General features: G+C 45.7%; 1 protein-coding gene across 1 annotated transcript; it reads left to right on the top strand.

Moving 5' to 3' along the window:
* Positions 1-2,693: 2,693 nt before the first annotated feature.
* Positions 2,694-3,665, top strand: LOC111143634 (tumor associated calcium signal transducer 2). Its single transcript, XM_022497458.1, has one exon. The coding sequence runs from the start codon at positions 2,694-2,696 to the stop codon at positions 3,663-3,665; it is 972 nt and encodes a 323-aa protein (XP_022353166.1).
* Positions 3,666-19,183: the final 15,518 nt, after the last annotated feature.

Genomic DNA, 19,183 nt, shown 5'->3' with positions numbered 1-19,183 from the left:
TGTACACATTCCCCAGCCCTGAGAACCCTTCCCCATTAGTTTTCCTCCCGCCAACCTGTGATGCATTGGAATATCAAACAGGTAGCTCTGCCATTTACAGAGGATTAGGGCTACTTAGTCAGCAGCTGGAAAATTAAAAAGACAGGATATGTTTTTAACAAATAAAAATGCAACCTGACATTTTTACAGTGTCTTCCAGTTTATAAAACTTTGGTGTCTACTGTCTCATCTATTTTAGATTTGATTGTCAGAATGCCTTATAAAATAGAGAGATGCTATCATGTCCATTTTACAGATGAGCAGACAGAAGCCCAGAAAAGTTAGTTTTGCTGTTATGTTACAGGATTTAGGAAAGCACAGAGAAGGAGCACAGCCCTCAGTGCAATAGACAGGGCCTATCAGGGAAGGCTTCCTGGGGGCGATCCAAGAGCTCGGTAGAAAAAGCACAATAATGCAATAAATAAATGAGGGGGAGAATCCCAGCACATGATTTCACGAAGGCTTGAAAATGTGGAGAAGACAGGAGATACTGGCAGGAGCAAGATGAAGATAGTCATGGTGGTGGTGGGGACCAGGACAGCCGCTAACACCTATCCATGTTTACTAAGCGCAGCTACTGTTAGAACAGACACTCTTCTAAGCTGTTTATCTACATTAATTCTCACACCTACCTAGTTAGTAGGTACTTTTATTATCCCCATTTAACAGATGAGGAAAGTAAGGCACAGAGAAGCACCTTGCTCAAGGCCATACACCATCTTGTTTGCTAACTTAAAAAGTGTGAATTCTATTCCAAGAGCCACAAGCACCTCCCACTTGGCTCTCAGCAGAGATCAACACAGACTTGTGATTTAGAAAGCCTTCTCTCGGGGTGCCTGGGTGGTTCAGTGGGTTAAAGCCTCTACCTTCGGCTCAGGTCATGATCCCTAGGTCCTGGGATCCAGCCCTATATCGGTCTCTCTGCTCAGCGGGGAGCCTGCTTCCTCCTCTCTCTGCCTGCCTCTCTGCCTACTTGTGATCTCTGACTGTCAAATAAATAAATAAATAAGCTTAGAAAGAAAGAAAGAAAGAAAGAAAGAAAGAAAGTTCTCTGACACAGGATGGACTGGGTGTTGGAGAGGGGGAAAGAAACTGGAATCTGACTAGGCTTTTGGTTCAAGGAGCTGAACAGAGACAGCGGGAGTAGAGAGCAGAGGAGCATTCCCAGTATGCCTGGTGCTTGTGGGGAAGAAATTGCCCTCACATGACTCTGCTTTCTCTACCTATAAAGGGAGAATGATATATTTCCACCTACCCGCCTCAGGAATTGCTCGAAAATTAATGGGATAGAGGCTAGGTGGCTTTCATGTGTTAAACAACACCCTTGTACTACTGCTGGTGTTCATTAAATGCTGAACATATAAAATGTGCTTTGAACGAAGGAGCCAGGAATAATTATAACTTGCTAATTATTGTTAATTTTACCACAGCTTTGAAACCCAGGACTTTCTCAATGATTCAAAAAAGAGATTGCACCCCGCCACCCCATTAAAGTAGCCACGAAGAGGCAGACCAGCCATTTCCCACAGGCCCATCCTTTTCTTCTTTGCAGTGGTTCAGCTACTTATCTGGGCACAGAAAAAGAAAAGCAATGACTTGCTCTTTCAGAATCAACGTATACAAAGAATCCCTTGTAATCTTGCTTATTCTTTTGAAGAACTAGTTCCTTTTTGCTTCCCTACACTGAGTACATGTATGAATATTATGTTTCTGTGTATGTGTGTGGGGTGTGTATGTGTGTGTGTGTGTGCGTGTGTGTGTGTGTAGAGGAAAACTGTGTTTAACAGAACTTCTGACACACTGGATCCCGGGACACCTGGGTTTTACTCATGATATGGTAACACTGCTTCCTTTCTTCGGACTCAGCACCACTCTGTTTCCATAAACACTGATTTAAGGTTTCACAATCACCAAGCAGAATACCAAAGACTCCTCCAAAGAATTTGAGGATATTGATGGCTGGGTGACTTTAAGTCTCAGCCTCAACTGCATCACCTATAAAATGGGTCTGAAAGATTGTACATACCTGTCAGGACTGAGGCAAGGCTGAGATAATGCCTGTGAATTCTAAACTAACTGACGGCTACTGGGAGAACTGGACGGTAGGTTAGGGATAGGGGTTGGGAAAGGGAGGGGCTAGGGGACAAAAGGCTGGCGATCTCCCGCGCCTTACTTTTTAAAGAAATTCTTAAGAATTCCTGTTCAGGAGAGCAGCCAGGCCACCCGCGGTCCTCCGGCTGGGGGCGGCTGGGATGGCTGCTCCTCCCCAGGTGAGGCCAGGGCGGGCCGGGGCGGGGCGGGGTTCCGCAGCCCGCAGGTGAGTATCGGTTTTCCTCTCCCAGGCTTTCGGTCTGAAGGAGGCGGGAGCAGCCTCCGCTCCTCCGATCCTATCGCGGGCGGCGCAGGGCGGGCTGTGCCTTCCGTGGGACGGTGACGGGGCGGGTGGGGGGGGGGAGGTTGGGGGCCGCGGGATGTGTCACCCAAATACCAGAGGGTGAGTCCGCCCAACCAGCCCGGCAGGTCCGGCGGAGTATAAGAGCGGAAGGGAGCGGCCAGCGGCAGAAGCCCGAGACTGTCCCAACGCGGAGCTGGAGCCCCGCAGAGTCCCCAGCGCCTGGTCCGCCCGCGTCCCGTCTGCGCTCCGCCGCCCCACCATGGCCCGGGGTTCGGGCCTCGCGCTGCCGTCGCCCCCGCTGCCGCTGCTGCTGCTGCTCCTGGTGGCGGCGATCGGCCCGTCGGCCGCAAAGGACAACTGCACGTGCGCCACCAATAAGATGACCCTGTGCCGCGCGGACGGCCCCGGCGGCCGCTGCCAGTGCCGCGTGCTCGGTTTGGACTTCCCGGTGGACTGCTCCACGCTGACCTCCAAGTGCCTGCTGCTCAAGGCGCGCATGAGGGCCCCCAAGAGCGGCCGCGCACTCGTGCGACCCAGCGAGCACGCGCTCTTGGACAACGACGGCCTGTACGACCCCGACTGCGACCACGAGGGCCGCTTCAAGGCCCGCCAGTGCAACCAGACGTCGGTGTGCTGGTGCGTGAACTCGGTGGGCGTGCGCCGCACCGACAAGGGCGACCTGAGCCTGCGCTGCGACGAGCTGGTGCGCACCCACCACATCCTCATCGACCTGCGCCACCGCCCGGCCGCCCACGCCTTCAACCACTCGGACTTGGATGCCGAGCTGCGGCGGCTCTTCCGCGAGCGCTACCGGCTGCACCCCCGGTTCGTGGCGGCCGTGCACTACGAGCGGCCCACCATCCAGATCGAGCTGCGGCAGAACGCCACCGAGAAGGGCCCCGGCGACGTGGACATCGCGGACGCCGCCTATTACTTCGAGAGGGACGTCAAGGGCGAGTCGCTGTTCCCCGGCCCCGGCGGCCTCGACGTGCGCGTGCGCGGCGAGCCGCTGCTGGTGGAGCGCACGCTCATCTACTACCTGGACGAGAAGCCCCCCCAGTTCTCCATGAAGCGCCTCACGGCCGGCCTCATCGCCGTCATCGTGGTGGTCGTGGTGGCCCTCGTCGCCGGCGTGGCCGTCCTGGTGATCACCAACTGGAGGAAGTCGGGGAAGTACAGGAAGGTGGAGGTCAAGGAGCTGGGGGAGCTGAGAAAGGAGCCGAGCTTGTAGGTCCGGGCGGGGCAGGGGGGTGGGGTGAGCCACCGGATTGCAGCCCGGCCCCAGCCCAAAGAGAGCCGCTCGCCTTGACTTTTGGCCCAGAGGAGACCTTGCTCTTTCCAAATTCCTGCCTCTCCCCACCCCCATCGGGTTTAATCAGGGTCACCTCTCCTTCTGACTTCTGGCTTCAGAGGAGGCATTTCTAAAATTCCTTCCCTTTCGGTCCGACGAGAAACCCGACTCAAGAGTTCAGCGAAGTTCGACGCAGGGTTACGTGTGAGATTCACCTGTTGGTATGACACTGCGGCCGGGTTTGCCATGGACGCGAAAGGTGTTGAAGGCTTGCAAGCGCTTCGATGCGGGGAGGGAGGACAGCGCTTTTTACTGTCTTGGGTTATGTGGTTAGCTCCACCAGGATCCTGGCCTTGCCGGTGAGGAGAGGAGTTCGCCCACTGAGCCCGCGTAGCACCCGCTGTTGCCGTGGTTTGTACGACCAACCACATCTGCTTGTCACCGGGAAAGAAGCCTGTTTCAGCCGCCCGAACACATTTGAGATTCTTTGAGGGTGGACTGTGCCCTCGAAACCCAGAGTTTGTTCCTCAGCCTGCCCTTGGTATAGCTGGTATTAGTAATGTTTCTTTTGTAAAATGTTTGTACATATTTTGTCTTTGATAATGCTGCTGTGATTTTTTAAAAAAAAACACGAATTTAATAAAATATGGAAAAGGCACAGACCAAAAGATGAAGTTTGTGAAAACTTGCTCCAGATTTCTATCATTTGGGTTTCCTCAGTTCCCAAGACTCAGATTTCTTATTTCAACTTCTAACACTTTTTTTTTTTTTTTTCTTGCAGGAGTAGGCATTTCATTTTGCCACTCTGGTGTTTTCTGAGATGCCTTACACAGGCTGGTATAAATACTGGTCTTTCTAAGTAGGATTGTTTGGAAGCTTCCTCCAGAATGGGGGAGGGAGGGCGGGGGAGGCTAGAACTAGATGCTATTGTAGGGAAAGGGGACCAGCTTTTGGTTCTAAAGGCTCTCCAGTGGAGAAAAAAAGCACTACCTTTGTTTCGGGAACTGTATCTCCTTTGATTCCTAGCCCTACTTGGAAGTAGTGGTATTATTCCCATATAGCCCCTGGCGATTTACTTCATGTCAAAGTATCCTGGCTTGCCAGACAGGTTAAAGGACTTTCCCATGTAGTTACAGCTAGTCTGTAGTGGGCCCTACGCCATGGGGTGTGTGTGTTGGGGGGGGAGCAAACACCCAAGTTGTTTTCCTAAAATTTCACTAGTAATATGCTTTAAAAATTTTTACTTCCTATTAGCTGTAAAAATTGGCTGGCTGTCATTCCCTGCCTCCTGGCTAAGATCAAGTATAAAACCAGCAACCTATCTCCTTCATGCTCCTTTCCTCATTTTTACTCCTTCCCGTTCATGGATGTGGAGTGTGTTAGAAGGTCACTGTTGGGTAGTCTACAGGTAAACAAGTTGCAGCAATTACTGGGAAATTGGTGCAACAGTGGGTGTGCACAAAGGAGGGAGTGGTTGGTACACCCGAGGGCTAATGCAGGACTACTGTTTCCTCCTCTGGAACCCACCTCTTTCTCCTCCTCCCACTCCTACTCTGTGGTTTATGCCTACCCCTCAAAGACTGAAACACCAGGTAAGAACTGGGGAGGTGGCTCTCAACTGTGGCCTTCCCAGCCTGGGGTGGATCCCTAAGTATATAAACACACACTCCCTTCAGCTGCCCCCACCCATCCCCCAAAGTCCCCTCTAGTTCAAATGGGGTTTAAGGAGGGGAGAGGGGAGATGTAGGCTGGCTTTCCCAAAGTGCATTCTGCCCCAGGCCAGAATGGGAGCTGTTAAGAGTGTCAGACTTTACTCTCCTTCAGCTCCCCTGAGTTCCTGAAAGTGCCTTAGCTACATGGACCTTGGCCATCACCTCTAGCGCAGTCCCTTATTTTACAGAAGGCACAGGCAAGTGATTGTTCCCATGGCACAGCTGGAACCAGACAGTCTCACATTCCCTAGTCCAGGATTCTTTTTCACGACCCCAGGCTGCTATTGTTTCAAGAGTCACTTCAAAAAACCAGCACTTGACTGCCTACAAAATAAACAGATTAAGGACTGAGTAGGCAGCTGAGCAGTGGGAAAAACCCTGAAAAAGCCTGTTTCTTCATAGAGCATCACTTCTGGTAATTTCTAAATTCCTGTGTTAATTCGGGACTGAGAGTCTTTGCACTTTATTACCCTTGATACTTCACAAAAACACTTTTTACACTTATCTTCTTCGAGACATGGGCTTACTGGAAATAACCCAAGTGATGACAACCCTGAGTCCAAATCCTGCTCCACTAGACAAATAAGTCACTTCCCTTTGTGCAGTTTCCCCATCTGTTGACTTAAACCTACAGATCTCTCTCATCAATGCGAAGTTTAAATGCAGTAACTGATAAGAGTGCATGGAATGATCTGGGCACTTAGAGGTCAGGGTATGTTAAATTTCCTCCTCTCTTATAGATTGGATCCATTTCACATGTCAGAAAACTGAGGTCCAAAGAGATGGGGTAACCCAGGATCACACAACCTCCAGGTGCCAAAGCCAGGGTTTAGAACCTTGGTCTTTGGCTTCCTAGCCCAGGTCACTATTCCATGCACCCATCAGGTCAAAACACCTTCCTTAGTCACTTCCTCCAAGGAAGAACCCTTCATACTCAGACCTCGCTCTATCCAGGGGTTTAGCCTCCACCTCTAGGGATTCCCCTAGAACACCCATTCACTGCCTTGGGCACAGGCCTGGGACCTGCCTTGGGAGGAATGTGAGGAGCAGGTGTGGCTTTACCAAGCAGGTCACAGCTTGTCTTCTGAGCCCCGTGGGAGGCCCATCTGATTTCCTTGTTTCGGTCACTGGGGCTTTCTCACTCTTGCTATTTCCTTAAATGGAGCAATTAAAAAAAAAAAAATCACATGATTTCTCCCTGCTCCCATATCTTTGGCTTCACTGTTTTCCAAATGGAATCACAGAATGTCACGGGTAGAAAAAAGATCATCGAGTCCATGACTCCACTTTGCCCATGAAGAAATGAGGCCCAGAGGAGAGAATGGATTTACCTGAGTTAGGCAGAGAGTGGCAGCCTTACTCCAAACCACCAATACCCTGATTTCTATCTTGTCTAATGTTTGTTCCGCTTGTCTCCCTAATTAGTCTTTTGCTTGTTTTTTTTTTTCCTTCATCACTTCTACTCTTAAATTGTGTTGTTTTTCTTTAGCTTTTTAATATCACTTAAATTCAAGGGAGAGATACTTTGTTTAAATGTAAAATGTATGGGCTTTGAAGTCACCTGGTCTTTCAGACTCTGGTTTTCTTACCTGTAAAATAGGTAGAGTCTTACCTACTATGCTTGATTTTAAAGATTACATTAGAAAAGAGGTGCTTGGCTGGCTCAGTCGATGGAACATGCAGGCCTTGATCATGGGGTCATGAGTTCAAGCCCCGTGTTGGGAGTCGGGTCGACTTTACTTAAAATAACAAATAAATAAAAATAAAAATAAATTAAGAAAAGATTACTATGGAAGATAGGAAAAAACTGAGTATTTTTTTAAAAGATTTTATTTATTTATTTGACAGAGAGAGATCACAAGTAGGCAGAGAGGCAGGCAGAGAGAGGAGGAAGCAGGCTCCCTGCTGAGCAGAGAGCCCAGATGTGGGGCTCGATCCCAGGATCCTGGGATCATGACCTGAGCCGAAGGCAGAGGCTTTAACCCACTGAGCCACCCAGGCGCCCCAAAACTGAGTATTTTGTAAATGATCATTCTTGTTAGAATGACAGCAAAGCCATCAAGAATTTGGGGAAATAAATAAATAGTAATGGTTAGGTTCTCTCCAGCATTTTGTGAATAGCACTTTCACTGCATTTTCTTTCTTCCTTCCTTCATTTCTTTCTTTCTTTTTCTTTCTTTTTTGAGATTTATTTATTTATGTATTTGACAGACAGAGATCACAAGTAGGCAGAGAGGCAGGCACAGAGAGAGAGGGAAGCAGTCTCCCCGCCAAACAGAGAGCCTGATGTGGGGCTCAATCCCAGGACTCTGGGAGTCATGACCTGAGCCGAAGGCAGAGGCTTTAACCTAATGAGCCACCCAATCCACTGCATTTTCTTAAGGGAACATCTGTGTCCCTAGACTTCTGTTATTAGGGGACTAGAGCAACCTGGGAAGGCACCTGTTTCAAAGGCAGAGGCATGGCCCACCTGGTTTGTATAAGATTGTTGTCCACACCAAGTGGGACACCTTCATTATGGTGTGAGAAATAGATGTCTTTGTTTTGAAATTATATTATTATTAGGTCTGTAATAGTCTTTTATTTTATGTTAGCATACTACTTTACTCTAACTAGTTTAAGTGTCTATATTATTATTCCTAAAACTGATGAAAAAGTTAAGACGCTAAAGGTTAGCTTACTTGCCTCTGGCCACAGATCTAATAAGTCGTGCATCTGGGATTAGAACCCAGGCAAATTGACCCTCAAATCCATGTTCATAACCACTGCAATACTGCCTCCTATAATTTGTAAATTTGCAAGCCAGACTATATTCGTTTTTACGCATTTATTATATTGGCCTGCATTCATTATTTTTCAATTCTCTAGGTCAGAAGTCCAATACAAATCTCACTAGGCCTAAAATCAAGAAGCCTGCAGGGCTGCGTTCCTTTCTGGGGGTGCCAAGGGAAATTTTATTTCCTGTTTTTATTCAGGTTGCTGGCAGAATTCACTTCCTTTTCTGTTGGGAATCCAAGATGTCTGCTTTCTTACTGGATGGACGCTAAGAGCTGTCCCGGGTTTGTAGCGCTTTCCTTAGCTCATAGTCCCATCCTTCATCTTTGAGGCCAGTGATAGCCAGCTGAGCCTTCGCAAGGCATCTTTCTGACCATGCTTCCCCTGTCTCTTCTCTTTCTAGCCACAGCTGGGCAAGGTTTCCCACTCACGAGGACTCGTGATCAGGCTGAGTCTACCCACAATGTGCAGAACAAGGTTATCCCATCTCTAGGTCTCTCATCTTAATCAGATCTGCAAAACCTTTCTGGCCATGTAATATAACATATTCACAAATTCTGGAGATTAGGAGTGGGCATCTTTGGTAATGGGGGGATTCTCTCTAGCAAATCCATGCTCTTAACCAACATACCATCCTGCCTCTGGAAAACTGTAAGGCAGGGGGTGATTTTTGTGTCTAGTTTACAGAAGAGCTCCTTCTCCCATGGCCCTCTCCTCTGTCCCTTTTTGAACAAAGACTTTCCAAGGGGGAAAATGGATTCTTGGCGAAATTAATCCTCTAACCCACACTGGGTCATCCAACTAATAAGCTCTCAGGAAAGTGTGTTGACTTGAACAGATACCAGTTGATGGGGTGTTGGAACATAGGTGAGGTTTGGTGGAGTGGAGTCTGGAGACGATGACCAAGAAAGAATTCTTGACACATCTTTTGGTGCAAAATGGTGGTTTTATTAAAGCATGGAGACAGGACCTGTGGGAAGAAAGAGCTGCTGCACTGGGGTTGTAAGGGGTGGCCGACTGTATACTATGGGGTTGGGGAGGTAAGGAAGAAGGAGGTTTTTGAAAGGATTTTCACAAGTTAAAGAGGACCTTTCACATGTTACAGAGGACCTACAAGATACCAGAGGCCTTGCCGTTGTCAGGTTAAGGTGATTTTTCCCTCTGGGAAGGCATCAACATTAAGACAGTTGGGAGCTTCCTGGGAGAATGTCACACATGTCCCACCCAGGAGTGGGGGGTGGGGGTAGGTTGTAGGGTGTCAGTGTGTGCTTTGTTCTCATCTAGCCTTCTGCTCCCTCATCACCAATGGCTACCGTTTATTAAGCACATAGGACATGCCAAACACTGTCTTACAAGCTTTATCCTCATTATCTCATTTATTCCACAACAACCTCATAACATGAAGTATGTTTTCCTGTTCTAGTTTTACTAATGAGGAAACTAAAGCAAAAATAAATGACTGGCCAGAAATCACAGGGCTGGTAAGGAGGACAGCTGGAATGAAATCTCCAGGGCCACCCTCCTCGGAGTCTGTGCTTTTACCCCTACACTCTGTGACACTGCAGGGTAAAGATCCATGCCCCATGCTAAGTGGTGAAGATGCAAATGGGGAGGCCTATTCTCCTGGACCTAGATAGAATCCCTCAAAGGACTGCCCGGGAATTTAATGGATGTCTTTTACAACTGACAGAGAACCCTGGTGGGCATCTTTCCACCATCATTTCCCTCCTGAAAACATTCTCTTTCACAGCTAAATACCACCAGAAGTTTCTTGATTGCATTTTTTTTTTTAAATGACAACCTTCACGAAGGAATTGTCGGGAGGGTGGGAGTGGGTAAGGGGCTAGGGTACACTGAATGCAGGAGAGCTGTACCCCCAGGTACCACAGCCATAAGTCCTCAGTTTCAGGGGAAATTCTCAAGCCCACACTGTGCAATGAGCCAAACCAAGATGGGTGAGAAGGGAAAGGAAAATGATCTAGAGTGGTCTGAACACGTTAACCAGTGGTTTCGGAGCAGGCAGTTCGGCTTACCTCTGTATCATGTTATGTCTCCTTGGAAGGACAGGGACACGAATCCCTTGGCTAGTTCATTCTAACCCTCAGAAGACATACGCACTCAGGGCTCCCACCCTGGATGTGATTCATTTTCCTTAGTAGTGCCACGACCCTCAACTCCCTTGTTAGCCCCAAACAAGCCTATGTAGAATTCTGACCTAGTCTTAGCAGGAGTCACATCCATAAGGAACTGACACTAAATCTGAGATGCAAGGTACAAGTAGATGTTATTTATGCATGAAGAGGAACATTTTGGTAAGGGAGAATGGCATGTGCAAAGGTCCTAAAGCTCAGGGAGTGTGGTTTCTCTGAGGACCTGAGAGTAGACCAGCAAGACTAGAATAGAGATGATAATGGGAAGGTGGTACTACATGAGGCTGGATAAGTGGACTGAGGACAGACCATGGAAGACCTTTCAAGCTTATTACATGTTTTGACCTTTTGTGGAAATTCACAAAAGGCATGCCCTCTGTGCAGACAAGCATAAAAAGGCATCCTTTCTAGTTGGACTTAACCCTGCCATGCAGGGTTTGCCATGGGGGCTCGTGAGGACCTTTATGTGAAGAAAAAGGGGCCCCTTCCTCCCTGATGACACAGCCTCACACCCACACCAGACAAGAGCATAGAGAAATCATTGAAAAAGCATCCTATTTTTCAGGGGATGATGTAATTATATTGTGTTCCAAAACAATCAATGGCTGGAGTATGGAGAACAGACTAAAAAAGAGCAAGAAGAGGGGAAAGGAAACAGTAGAAGACCAGAAGAAGGATTTCAGGTAAGAGATAAAGGTAGTTTGGACTGAGAACATGTGTATAGGATAGTGGTAGCAATGGAGATAAGTGGGTGTATGGGAGGGATACTTAGGATATAAAATCAATAGGACTTGGGGATGGATTCAGTATGGGGGTGGTAAGGAGGAAAGAGGTATCAAGAATGGCTCTCAGGTTTCTGGCTTTCATGACTGGTTGGTGGTACCTTTCACTCCCTTTGGCAGAGAACATAGGAGTAAGAACATTTCGGTAAGATTGAAATGATCAGTATGGTTTTCAGACATGTTGGATTCATCCAGGAGTTGGATATAGATATCTAGTGTTTTATGGTCTGGAGCTGGGAATTCGGGAGGCACTGGCATCTGGGTACTTCAAAAGTACATCTAGTACTTCAAAACCACGAACAGGGATGTGATTGCCTAGGGAAAGGTAAAGGACTGACAAGGGAAGAGAACCTACACCGTGTTTCAAAAGGCTCCAGCACTCCAGGGGCAGAAAGAGGAGAAGAAATTGTAGAAGGAAACCAGAAAGGGTCGAACCTAGGGACAGAGACAGAAGGACAAGCCCAGATTGGTACCAGGAGACAAGACCAAGTCAGAAGCTGGGGGTCACCGACCAGATCGGGAGGAGAGTGTTGGTAGGAGCAAAGCCCCAGACTAAGAGAGACTGGAGTGTCTGCCATCTATGATTGCTGTCTGCCCACTGCCTGCTATTTGGGGGCAAGCATCTGGGAACAAGGAGAGGGTTGGCATAGGCAGCTCAAGTGACCAATCTGTGATTGATGTGGGAAGGCAGGTGTCTGAGAGCGTCTGGTTGCAACTTCTGGCAAAGCTACTTGTCAGTGTATGATCCTGGGTCCAGTTACTTAACCTTTTCATGCCTCAGTTTCCTTACTTATCTAATGAGGACAATAGCATATCACCTCCTCAAAGGGTTGGTGAGATAAGTAAATATGTTGGTACACATGTGTGCGTAGACCAGGGCCTGGCGCTCCTAAATGTCAGCTATTGCCAATAGCTACTTTACTATGCTACTACATTAAACTTGAATACATAGTGTCCAGTGCAAGCCAATGAAGGAAGGGGCTGTTTCTTTTCTATTCACCTCTGCATTTTCAAACCAATCACAGTTCCTGGAACATAGCAGAGGCTCGATAATTAATGCTGATTAAATGGCTGGATAGATGAGGTGGATACAAGTGTCTCCGCAGATGGCTAGCTCTGGCCTGGGAGTTTAAACAGCACCGAATGTGTCCCTTTGACAACTGGGGTTAACCATTTAAGGAGGTAAATTTCGTATGCTTCTACTCATAGCCCTTCACTCAAAATAATATTCAGAAGCAAAAGGAAGAGAAAGCAAGCCACTTAGAACTCCATGAAGGTTTTGTTAATGAAAAGCAATGTAGAATGCATTTAAGTAATTTATGAGTGGAACAAACACAAACCAATAAGCAAGGAAGATACAGCAGGAAATGATATGCAGAAAGTTAATAGCTTTATTCTATACAGAACCCAGACAAATTGATTAGAAAAACAATGCTCTAATTAAGGCCTTAGCTAGGTACCTTGGTGCAAATTAGAAAGGGAGCCCCCCTCTGGGCAGATAAATTAGAAAAAGGCACCCCATGTAGTTGGACCCAGTGCTGCAGTGCCGGCTTGCCACGCTCACAGGCGGCAGGTAGCTTTGTAAGAAGACAAATGTGCCCCATCCTCAGCTGAGGACAAGCTTCTGAGGTGGTCCTGATGTCAGTAGAAAATGGACAAAGGTCACAAATAGACAACTCCAGAAGAGGAGCTAGAAATGATAGTAAATACCTTTTTTCTTTTTAAGATTTATTTATTTATTTGACAGAGAGCTAGAGAGAGAGCACAAGTAGGCAGAGCAGCAGGCAGAGAGACAGGGAGAGGGAGCAAGAGAAGCAGGCTCTCCACTGAGCACGGAGCCCGATACAGGGCTCGATCCCAGGACCCTGGGATCATGACCTGAGCTGAAGGCAGCCGCTTAACTGACTGAGCCAGCCAGGCACCATGTAAATATCTTTTTTTTAAAGTTTTATTTATTTAAGTTATCTCTACACCCTACGTAGGGCTTGAACTCACGACCCCGAGATCATGCGTGGCATGCTCCTCCAACTGGGGCATCCAGATGCCCTGATAATAAACATTTTTTTAAAATGTGTCTGACGTCTCCAGTAATTATAGCCATTCAAAGCAAAGTGGGACAAAAATTCTCCTTGTGAAATTAATACAACTGGTATTATTCAGTGCTGATGGGGGCATGGTGGTGTTCATTGGTATAAACTTTCTGGTAAACAAGTTGACAAACATCTACCAAGCACCTTAGAAGTGTTTATTGTCTTTGCTTTCCTAATTCCATGTCAAAGAACTCATGTTAAGGAAATAAAACAGTGATGCACACAAAGGTTCACATAGAACACGTGTTCCCTGCAGCAATTTTGTAATAGCAAAACCCTGAAAGGAACCTAAATATGCAACAACAGGGAGATGGTCCTACATGTCCACAGCTTCTTGAGGGCATGTTTCTGAATTCAGAATTTTTGGAATTTTAGAAGGATAGTTTGGGGCATGTTACTTAGCTCCCTCAGGAGGGTCTGTGGCAGCATGGTCCACACGTCCAGGTTTCTGCCATGAAACTTATTTATAGTCACACTAATTGGTATAAATAAACCAGAAATAGTCCTAGGCCACTTCAGGTCAGTACCTGAACTTTCAAAACAGCTTTTGGTTTTCGGAGAAATTTGAACTTGTCAATAAGGGATCGTGGATCTGTGTAAGTTACAGTATAATTTTTGAAGACTTTCTAATATGGGGCCGGGGAAGAGTAACAAAATTATAGAATGATCCTACTCCATTTCATAAAAGAGAAACGGGAACACAGTTGTTACTTTGAATGCACCATTTGCTGTTTTCCATCTAAGCTGACCGTATCTGCTTTCTTTCCCCTCTTTTTCTCTTCTCCCTTTTCCTAAAATCTCCAAGTGGAAAGGTTTAATTTTTATCAGGGTAGGAATCAGTCTTTGCCCCACTCAGCTTTCTCTGAACTGCCTGCTGAGGGAGGCTGCAGAAAGGAAGCCCTCCTTGGCCACCTCCCTCCCATTTGGTGATGCTGAGAATGAGCCTTTGCATGGGCAGAGGGAGGGCCCTTGCTTGCAGGAGGAGCAAAAGAACCTAAATTGCTTTGTGTGAAGAAATGGGAGGGAATTTGGGGGGCAGAAGCTGGGGGATGGGGGAAAGGAAGGATCACTTAGCAGGGTGTTGGAGTCTCTGTTAGTTTCCTGGAGCTTCCGGGATCCAGCTCCCCAAATTTGGTGGCTTGAAATAACAGAAAACAATTTCTCACAGTCTGGAAGTTAAATGTTCAGAATCAAGGTGTCAGCAGAACCATGTACTCCCAGAAGGCTCTGGGGAAGCATCCTTTGCATTCTCTAGTTTATGGAGCTTGGGAAGCAGCCCTCGGTCTTCCCTGGCCTATGGCAGCATAATTTCAATCTCTGCCTTCTTCCAAAGGTGGTCCTTCCTCAGTGTGTGTCTGTGTCTAAATTTCTGTCTTCTTATAGGACAAGAGTCATTGGATTAGGACCCACGTTAATCTAGTAAAACCTCATCTTAACATGACTGCAAAGACCCTATTTCCAAATAAGGTCACATTTACAAGTTTCAAGTGGATATGGATTTGTTGGGGCCGGTGGGTGGGGGGGGGTTATTGTTCAATTCAGTACAGACCCCTAGTGTGGGACTTGACGGAGATAGGAATTCTAATATTCCTTTTTTTTTTTTTTTTTTTTTTTGCAGAGAAGGAGGTTGGGGGAGGGGCAGAGTGAGAGGGAGAGAGAGAATGTTAGGCAGGTTCCACACCCAGCATGGAGCCCTATGCCAGCTGGATCTTATAACCCTGAGATCATGCATGACCTGAGTCAAAATCAAGAGTTGGATGCTTAACTGACTGAGCCACACAGGCTCCCCCAGTACTCCATTTTTTTTTTTTAAAAGGCTCTTTCTGCTGAATGAATGAATGATGTATATGGACCTGTAATGTGAATTTCCTCCTTGCCTTAACCCCCAAAATTTCAGTATAAGTTGGCCATGCAAGTGTGCCCTATGGGCAGTGTCGTTTGTGTGGGAATCAAGGAAAAAGCATTTCTTTGTTTCTGTGAGATAAAAAGGGAACAACCATGAGAAGTGAAATCAGGAACCTCAAAGAGGCATAAGGTAAGAGCAGGAGAATCCCTGCGAGTGAGAGTTGGGATCTGAGCTAGTATCTGGTTATGGACGCACACAGAAATAAAATGCAAGGATTCATTGATGGGGGGAGAATAGGGCTTTCTGTTGTTTCGGACTATGCTTTTACATATTTCCCAAATTTTCCATAATGATTATAATTTATTTTAATAATCAGGAAGGAAAATCCCAAAAATTATTTAAAAGAAGAGCAGTACATGGTGATGTATTATTTAGACTTTAATCCAGATCTCCAGAAAAAGCTTAAAGACCTGGCGAGCTGGCTTCTTCCTTTATTTAGTCTAATCAGACCCCTAAATACTATTAAAGCAATAATTTTCATCCTTCATGAGTATAATTATCTTATTCAAATTATTCTCTTTGATCAGCATGGGGAGTTTACAAAAATTATTATTATTATTTCATTAAGAAAACCTAAGTAAAAGCAATTACTAGCTTTTATACTATAAATTAATCAGCACATGTTACAACTGTCTAGTAGCCACACAAAAACACTTGGTCGTCATTTATTTTACTATACTTCTGAAAAACAAATGAAGATTCAAAATTGTGAATGAGTAGACATTAGCCACTTACTATGTTGCATCACTATGCTAGAAACAGGAATAGAGCAATAAGCAATTTCTGCCCTCAAAGATCTTATATGTCAAAGCAGCAGTGGTGTTGGGATTGGAGGATCCATTAAACAAGTCATTGAAATAGTGTGGGGCAAGCGTTACTGATGTGGGAGACAGCAGCAAAATAAAAAATTACATTTCCTTCCTGCCTACAGCCTATTGACAAGACTCTGAAATAGGTAGAGTGAACTTCCTCCCACAGCTCAGCTGCCTTGATGTTCACACTTTGCTAAGGGCAAAAGGTAATCTTGGCTTAACATTATCCTGATCCTCCTCCCCACCCCAGGACCCTGTGAGTCTAGTTTCACATATAAAAATCCCTTTGGAAAGTTTCTTTATCTCTACCTTCCCCAAGATATATGTTAGCAATCATCCCCCAAGCATATGGCCCACTGATAAACATCTGAAGAGTCTCACGACTAAAGTTTTATTAGACAGTAAGAAATGACCTTTTCCCAACAATAGCTAGCTTTCTCAAGGTCCCTGGAAACCTTGCTTCCAAAATACCTTAGAAACTTAATCTATCTTTAATCCCCGCCCATCTTGAAAGGATATAATTGGCCATTCCTCATGACCCCAGTGCAGGTCTTTCTGCTCACAGGTCCTGTCCCTGTGCTTTAATAAAACCACCTTTTTGCTCCAAAGATGTCTCAAGAATTTTTTCTTGGCATCAGCTCCAAACCCTATTTCCTCATCATTACAATGAGGGAGTCCTGGGCTCTGACAACATCGGTTGGGGAGAACTGATGAAATCTGATAAGGAGGTGGGTATCAGCTTAGGGAAGATCTGCTTCCAGAAGTTGAGAAGAAGAGGAAGAGGAAATGGATTGAGGATGAAACCAAGTGTGCAATACTTGAGTCTGTCAGTGAGGACTGTTTCCATTTCAGGTGTTAACAATTAAACTCAAACTAGTTTAGGCAGAAGAAATTTGTTAACTGGTAAGTGGAAAGTGAAAGGGAGACATTGGCTTCAGGCATGGCTGGATCCAAGGGCTCAAACAATGTCAGTTTCTATTCCTCTCTTCATATCTTTTTTCTGTTTTCGGTTTGGTGTCATTCTTTAGTCCAACTTTCTCCTCAAGATGGACACCAGCAGTTCCAGGCCCACATTCTCCTAATTTAAGGGCCACTGAAGAATGTTATCTCCTTTAACTTTCCTTTGGAAATAGAGTCATTGTAGATGTTAATTAAGCTAAGGATCTTGAGAGGAGATCATCCTGGACTTAGGGTAGGCCCCCCCAACACAATAGCCTGTGTCCTTATTAAAAAGAGAGAACACCCAGGAAAACAGAGCTGATTGTGATATGAAGGCAGAGGCAGAGATTGGAGGGATACCTTTACCAGTCAAGGAGCTCACTTGTTCAGAAGCATGTTGGTGATTTTGTCCTGGCATTTGGAATGAGTCGAACCTGGGCCTCAGAGCCAACACTTACCATCTCTTAGTAGGAGTGACATGAGCACAGAGCGCTCCTGGTGCACAGAAAAGTGGGGCAATTCACCAGGCTTGGTGCAGATGCAGGACTTCCCCACGTGGGTGATTTCTGCCCCACATTTTGAAGAATAAATCAGCCAGATGACAGTAGAAAGGGCATTCATAGCAGATGCCACTGGTGCCCACTCCTATCTCCTGGCATGTTGGTGCCTGGCCCATATTTCTGCACATGAGCATCCAACTGGCAACTGCCAGCATCTGAATTCCTTTGCTTGAGGCTTTTTTTGGCCTCCCAGGAGCACATGAAGGAGGCTGGATGTGCTAGAGAATTAATCATCCCCAAGATAGCCCTCAACCAATGACTAGCTATAATTAGTGGATAAATAAACCAGCAACTTCGGCCTTCAGTTTGGGAACTCTGAGGTGTGTGTTACGTGGTCTTCCCACATTCATCAGAGGGATTCCCCTCCATCTGCCCCCATTTTAACTCGTTTGTTAATGCATCATTTATTGGCTTCCTTTCCTTGCCTGTCTCACTTCCCTACACCCCATGTGGTACTTCCTGGAATCACTTCCCATTGAATGACTTGCATTTGAATCCTTGTCTCAGGGTATCCCTCTGAAGGAACACCAAATTAGACAGTATCTCATACAGAGAAAGTGGCTTGTTCAAGAGCCTGGGGACATAAGCGTGGAGATCTCATGACACCTTTAAAGTGATTGTCCAAATTATTTGAGAATCTGCTATCCTGGTCTCTTGGTCAACTGTCTGGACTCATATGAGGCTTAGAAATTAGTGTGTACCACGTTGTAATGACTCCTGTTTTATTTTGGGAATTGTTGGAGTTTAGAACCCCAGGGGATTGTTAATTTTCCCTGGATTCCTCAGACCTACACCGTGTTGGGCACGTAGTGTGCATTCCATGAGTGATTTTGAATTAGTGAACTTGTTTATTTTATTTAAATTAGTGTATAAAAAAATTCCAGTGCCTAGTATGTAATGCATGTTCAATAAAAGTTTATTGAACAGAATTAAAAGACACTGCAAAGTCGGACTTTTCTTGAATAGGCATTGTGCCACCTAGTGGTGATTTTGAGAAGGGGCTTTGCAGGCGCTAGTCTTGTGCTCCAGAATTTTGGGGACTTTGATTTTACTTACCGTTCAAGGTTGGAAGCTGAGTTATTTGTAACAGCAAAACGACAGAAATAGCTTAAATGTTCACGGACAGGGCATGATAAGTTAAATGATGCGATATCATCTTCATAGAACACCATGCCGTTATCAAAATGGATTAAGTTGATTTATATGCACTGACACCAAATTTTTCCAGGACCCGTTGTTCATGTGATAATCTGGAAAATAAACTGGAAATCACAGAAAATACATATAGTATAATGTCATCATGTTAAAACAAAAGGAAAATACCCCCTATATCTTTGGTTGTTTGAGAGGTGGGCTCAGCAACAGACTGGGTGGGGTGACAAGAAGGTTTTTCAGTCCCTTCCAGTTCTGAGATTCTGTAATCCCATGAAGCCAAAGTTTATAGTTCCTTTAAAAAATATATTGCTTTGACCCATAAAAAAACTGTAAAACTTTATGGAGGGACATAAAAGAAGAGCTGGCTAAATGAAGACACATGTCAAGTGTCCTGGATTGATAGAGTCAACCTTGCAGAAATAGAACATTCCTCAAAATTAATCCAAGTTTAAAAACAGCAATAACAAAATTAATATCCCAGGGCATTTTTGGTTGGGGAGGACTTGAAAAAGTCTTATAAAATTCATCCTGAAGTTCAAATGTATTAAGAAGAGTCAGAAAGTATTTGAAAATGAAA

This window comes from Enhydra lutris, unplaced genomic scaffold (assembly GCF_002288905.1).
Source record: "Enhydra lutris kenyoni isolate GAN:26980312 unplaced genomic scaffold, ASM228890v2 scaffoldscaffold9, whole genome shotgun sequence".
Lineage (NCBI taxonomy): Eukaryota > Metazoa > Chordata > Mammalia > Carnivora > Mustelidae > Enhydra > Enhydra lutris.
Note: the sequence above shows the minus strand (reverse complement) of the source record. Positions and strands in the feature narration are given on the sequence as shown.

Excerpts from the sequence above, each read along its gene's own strand:
- LOC111143634 (XM_022497458.1), top strand. The coding sequence starts at position 2,694 with ATGGCCCGGGGTTCGGGCCTCGCGCTGCCGTCGCCCCCGCTGCCGCTG.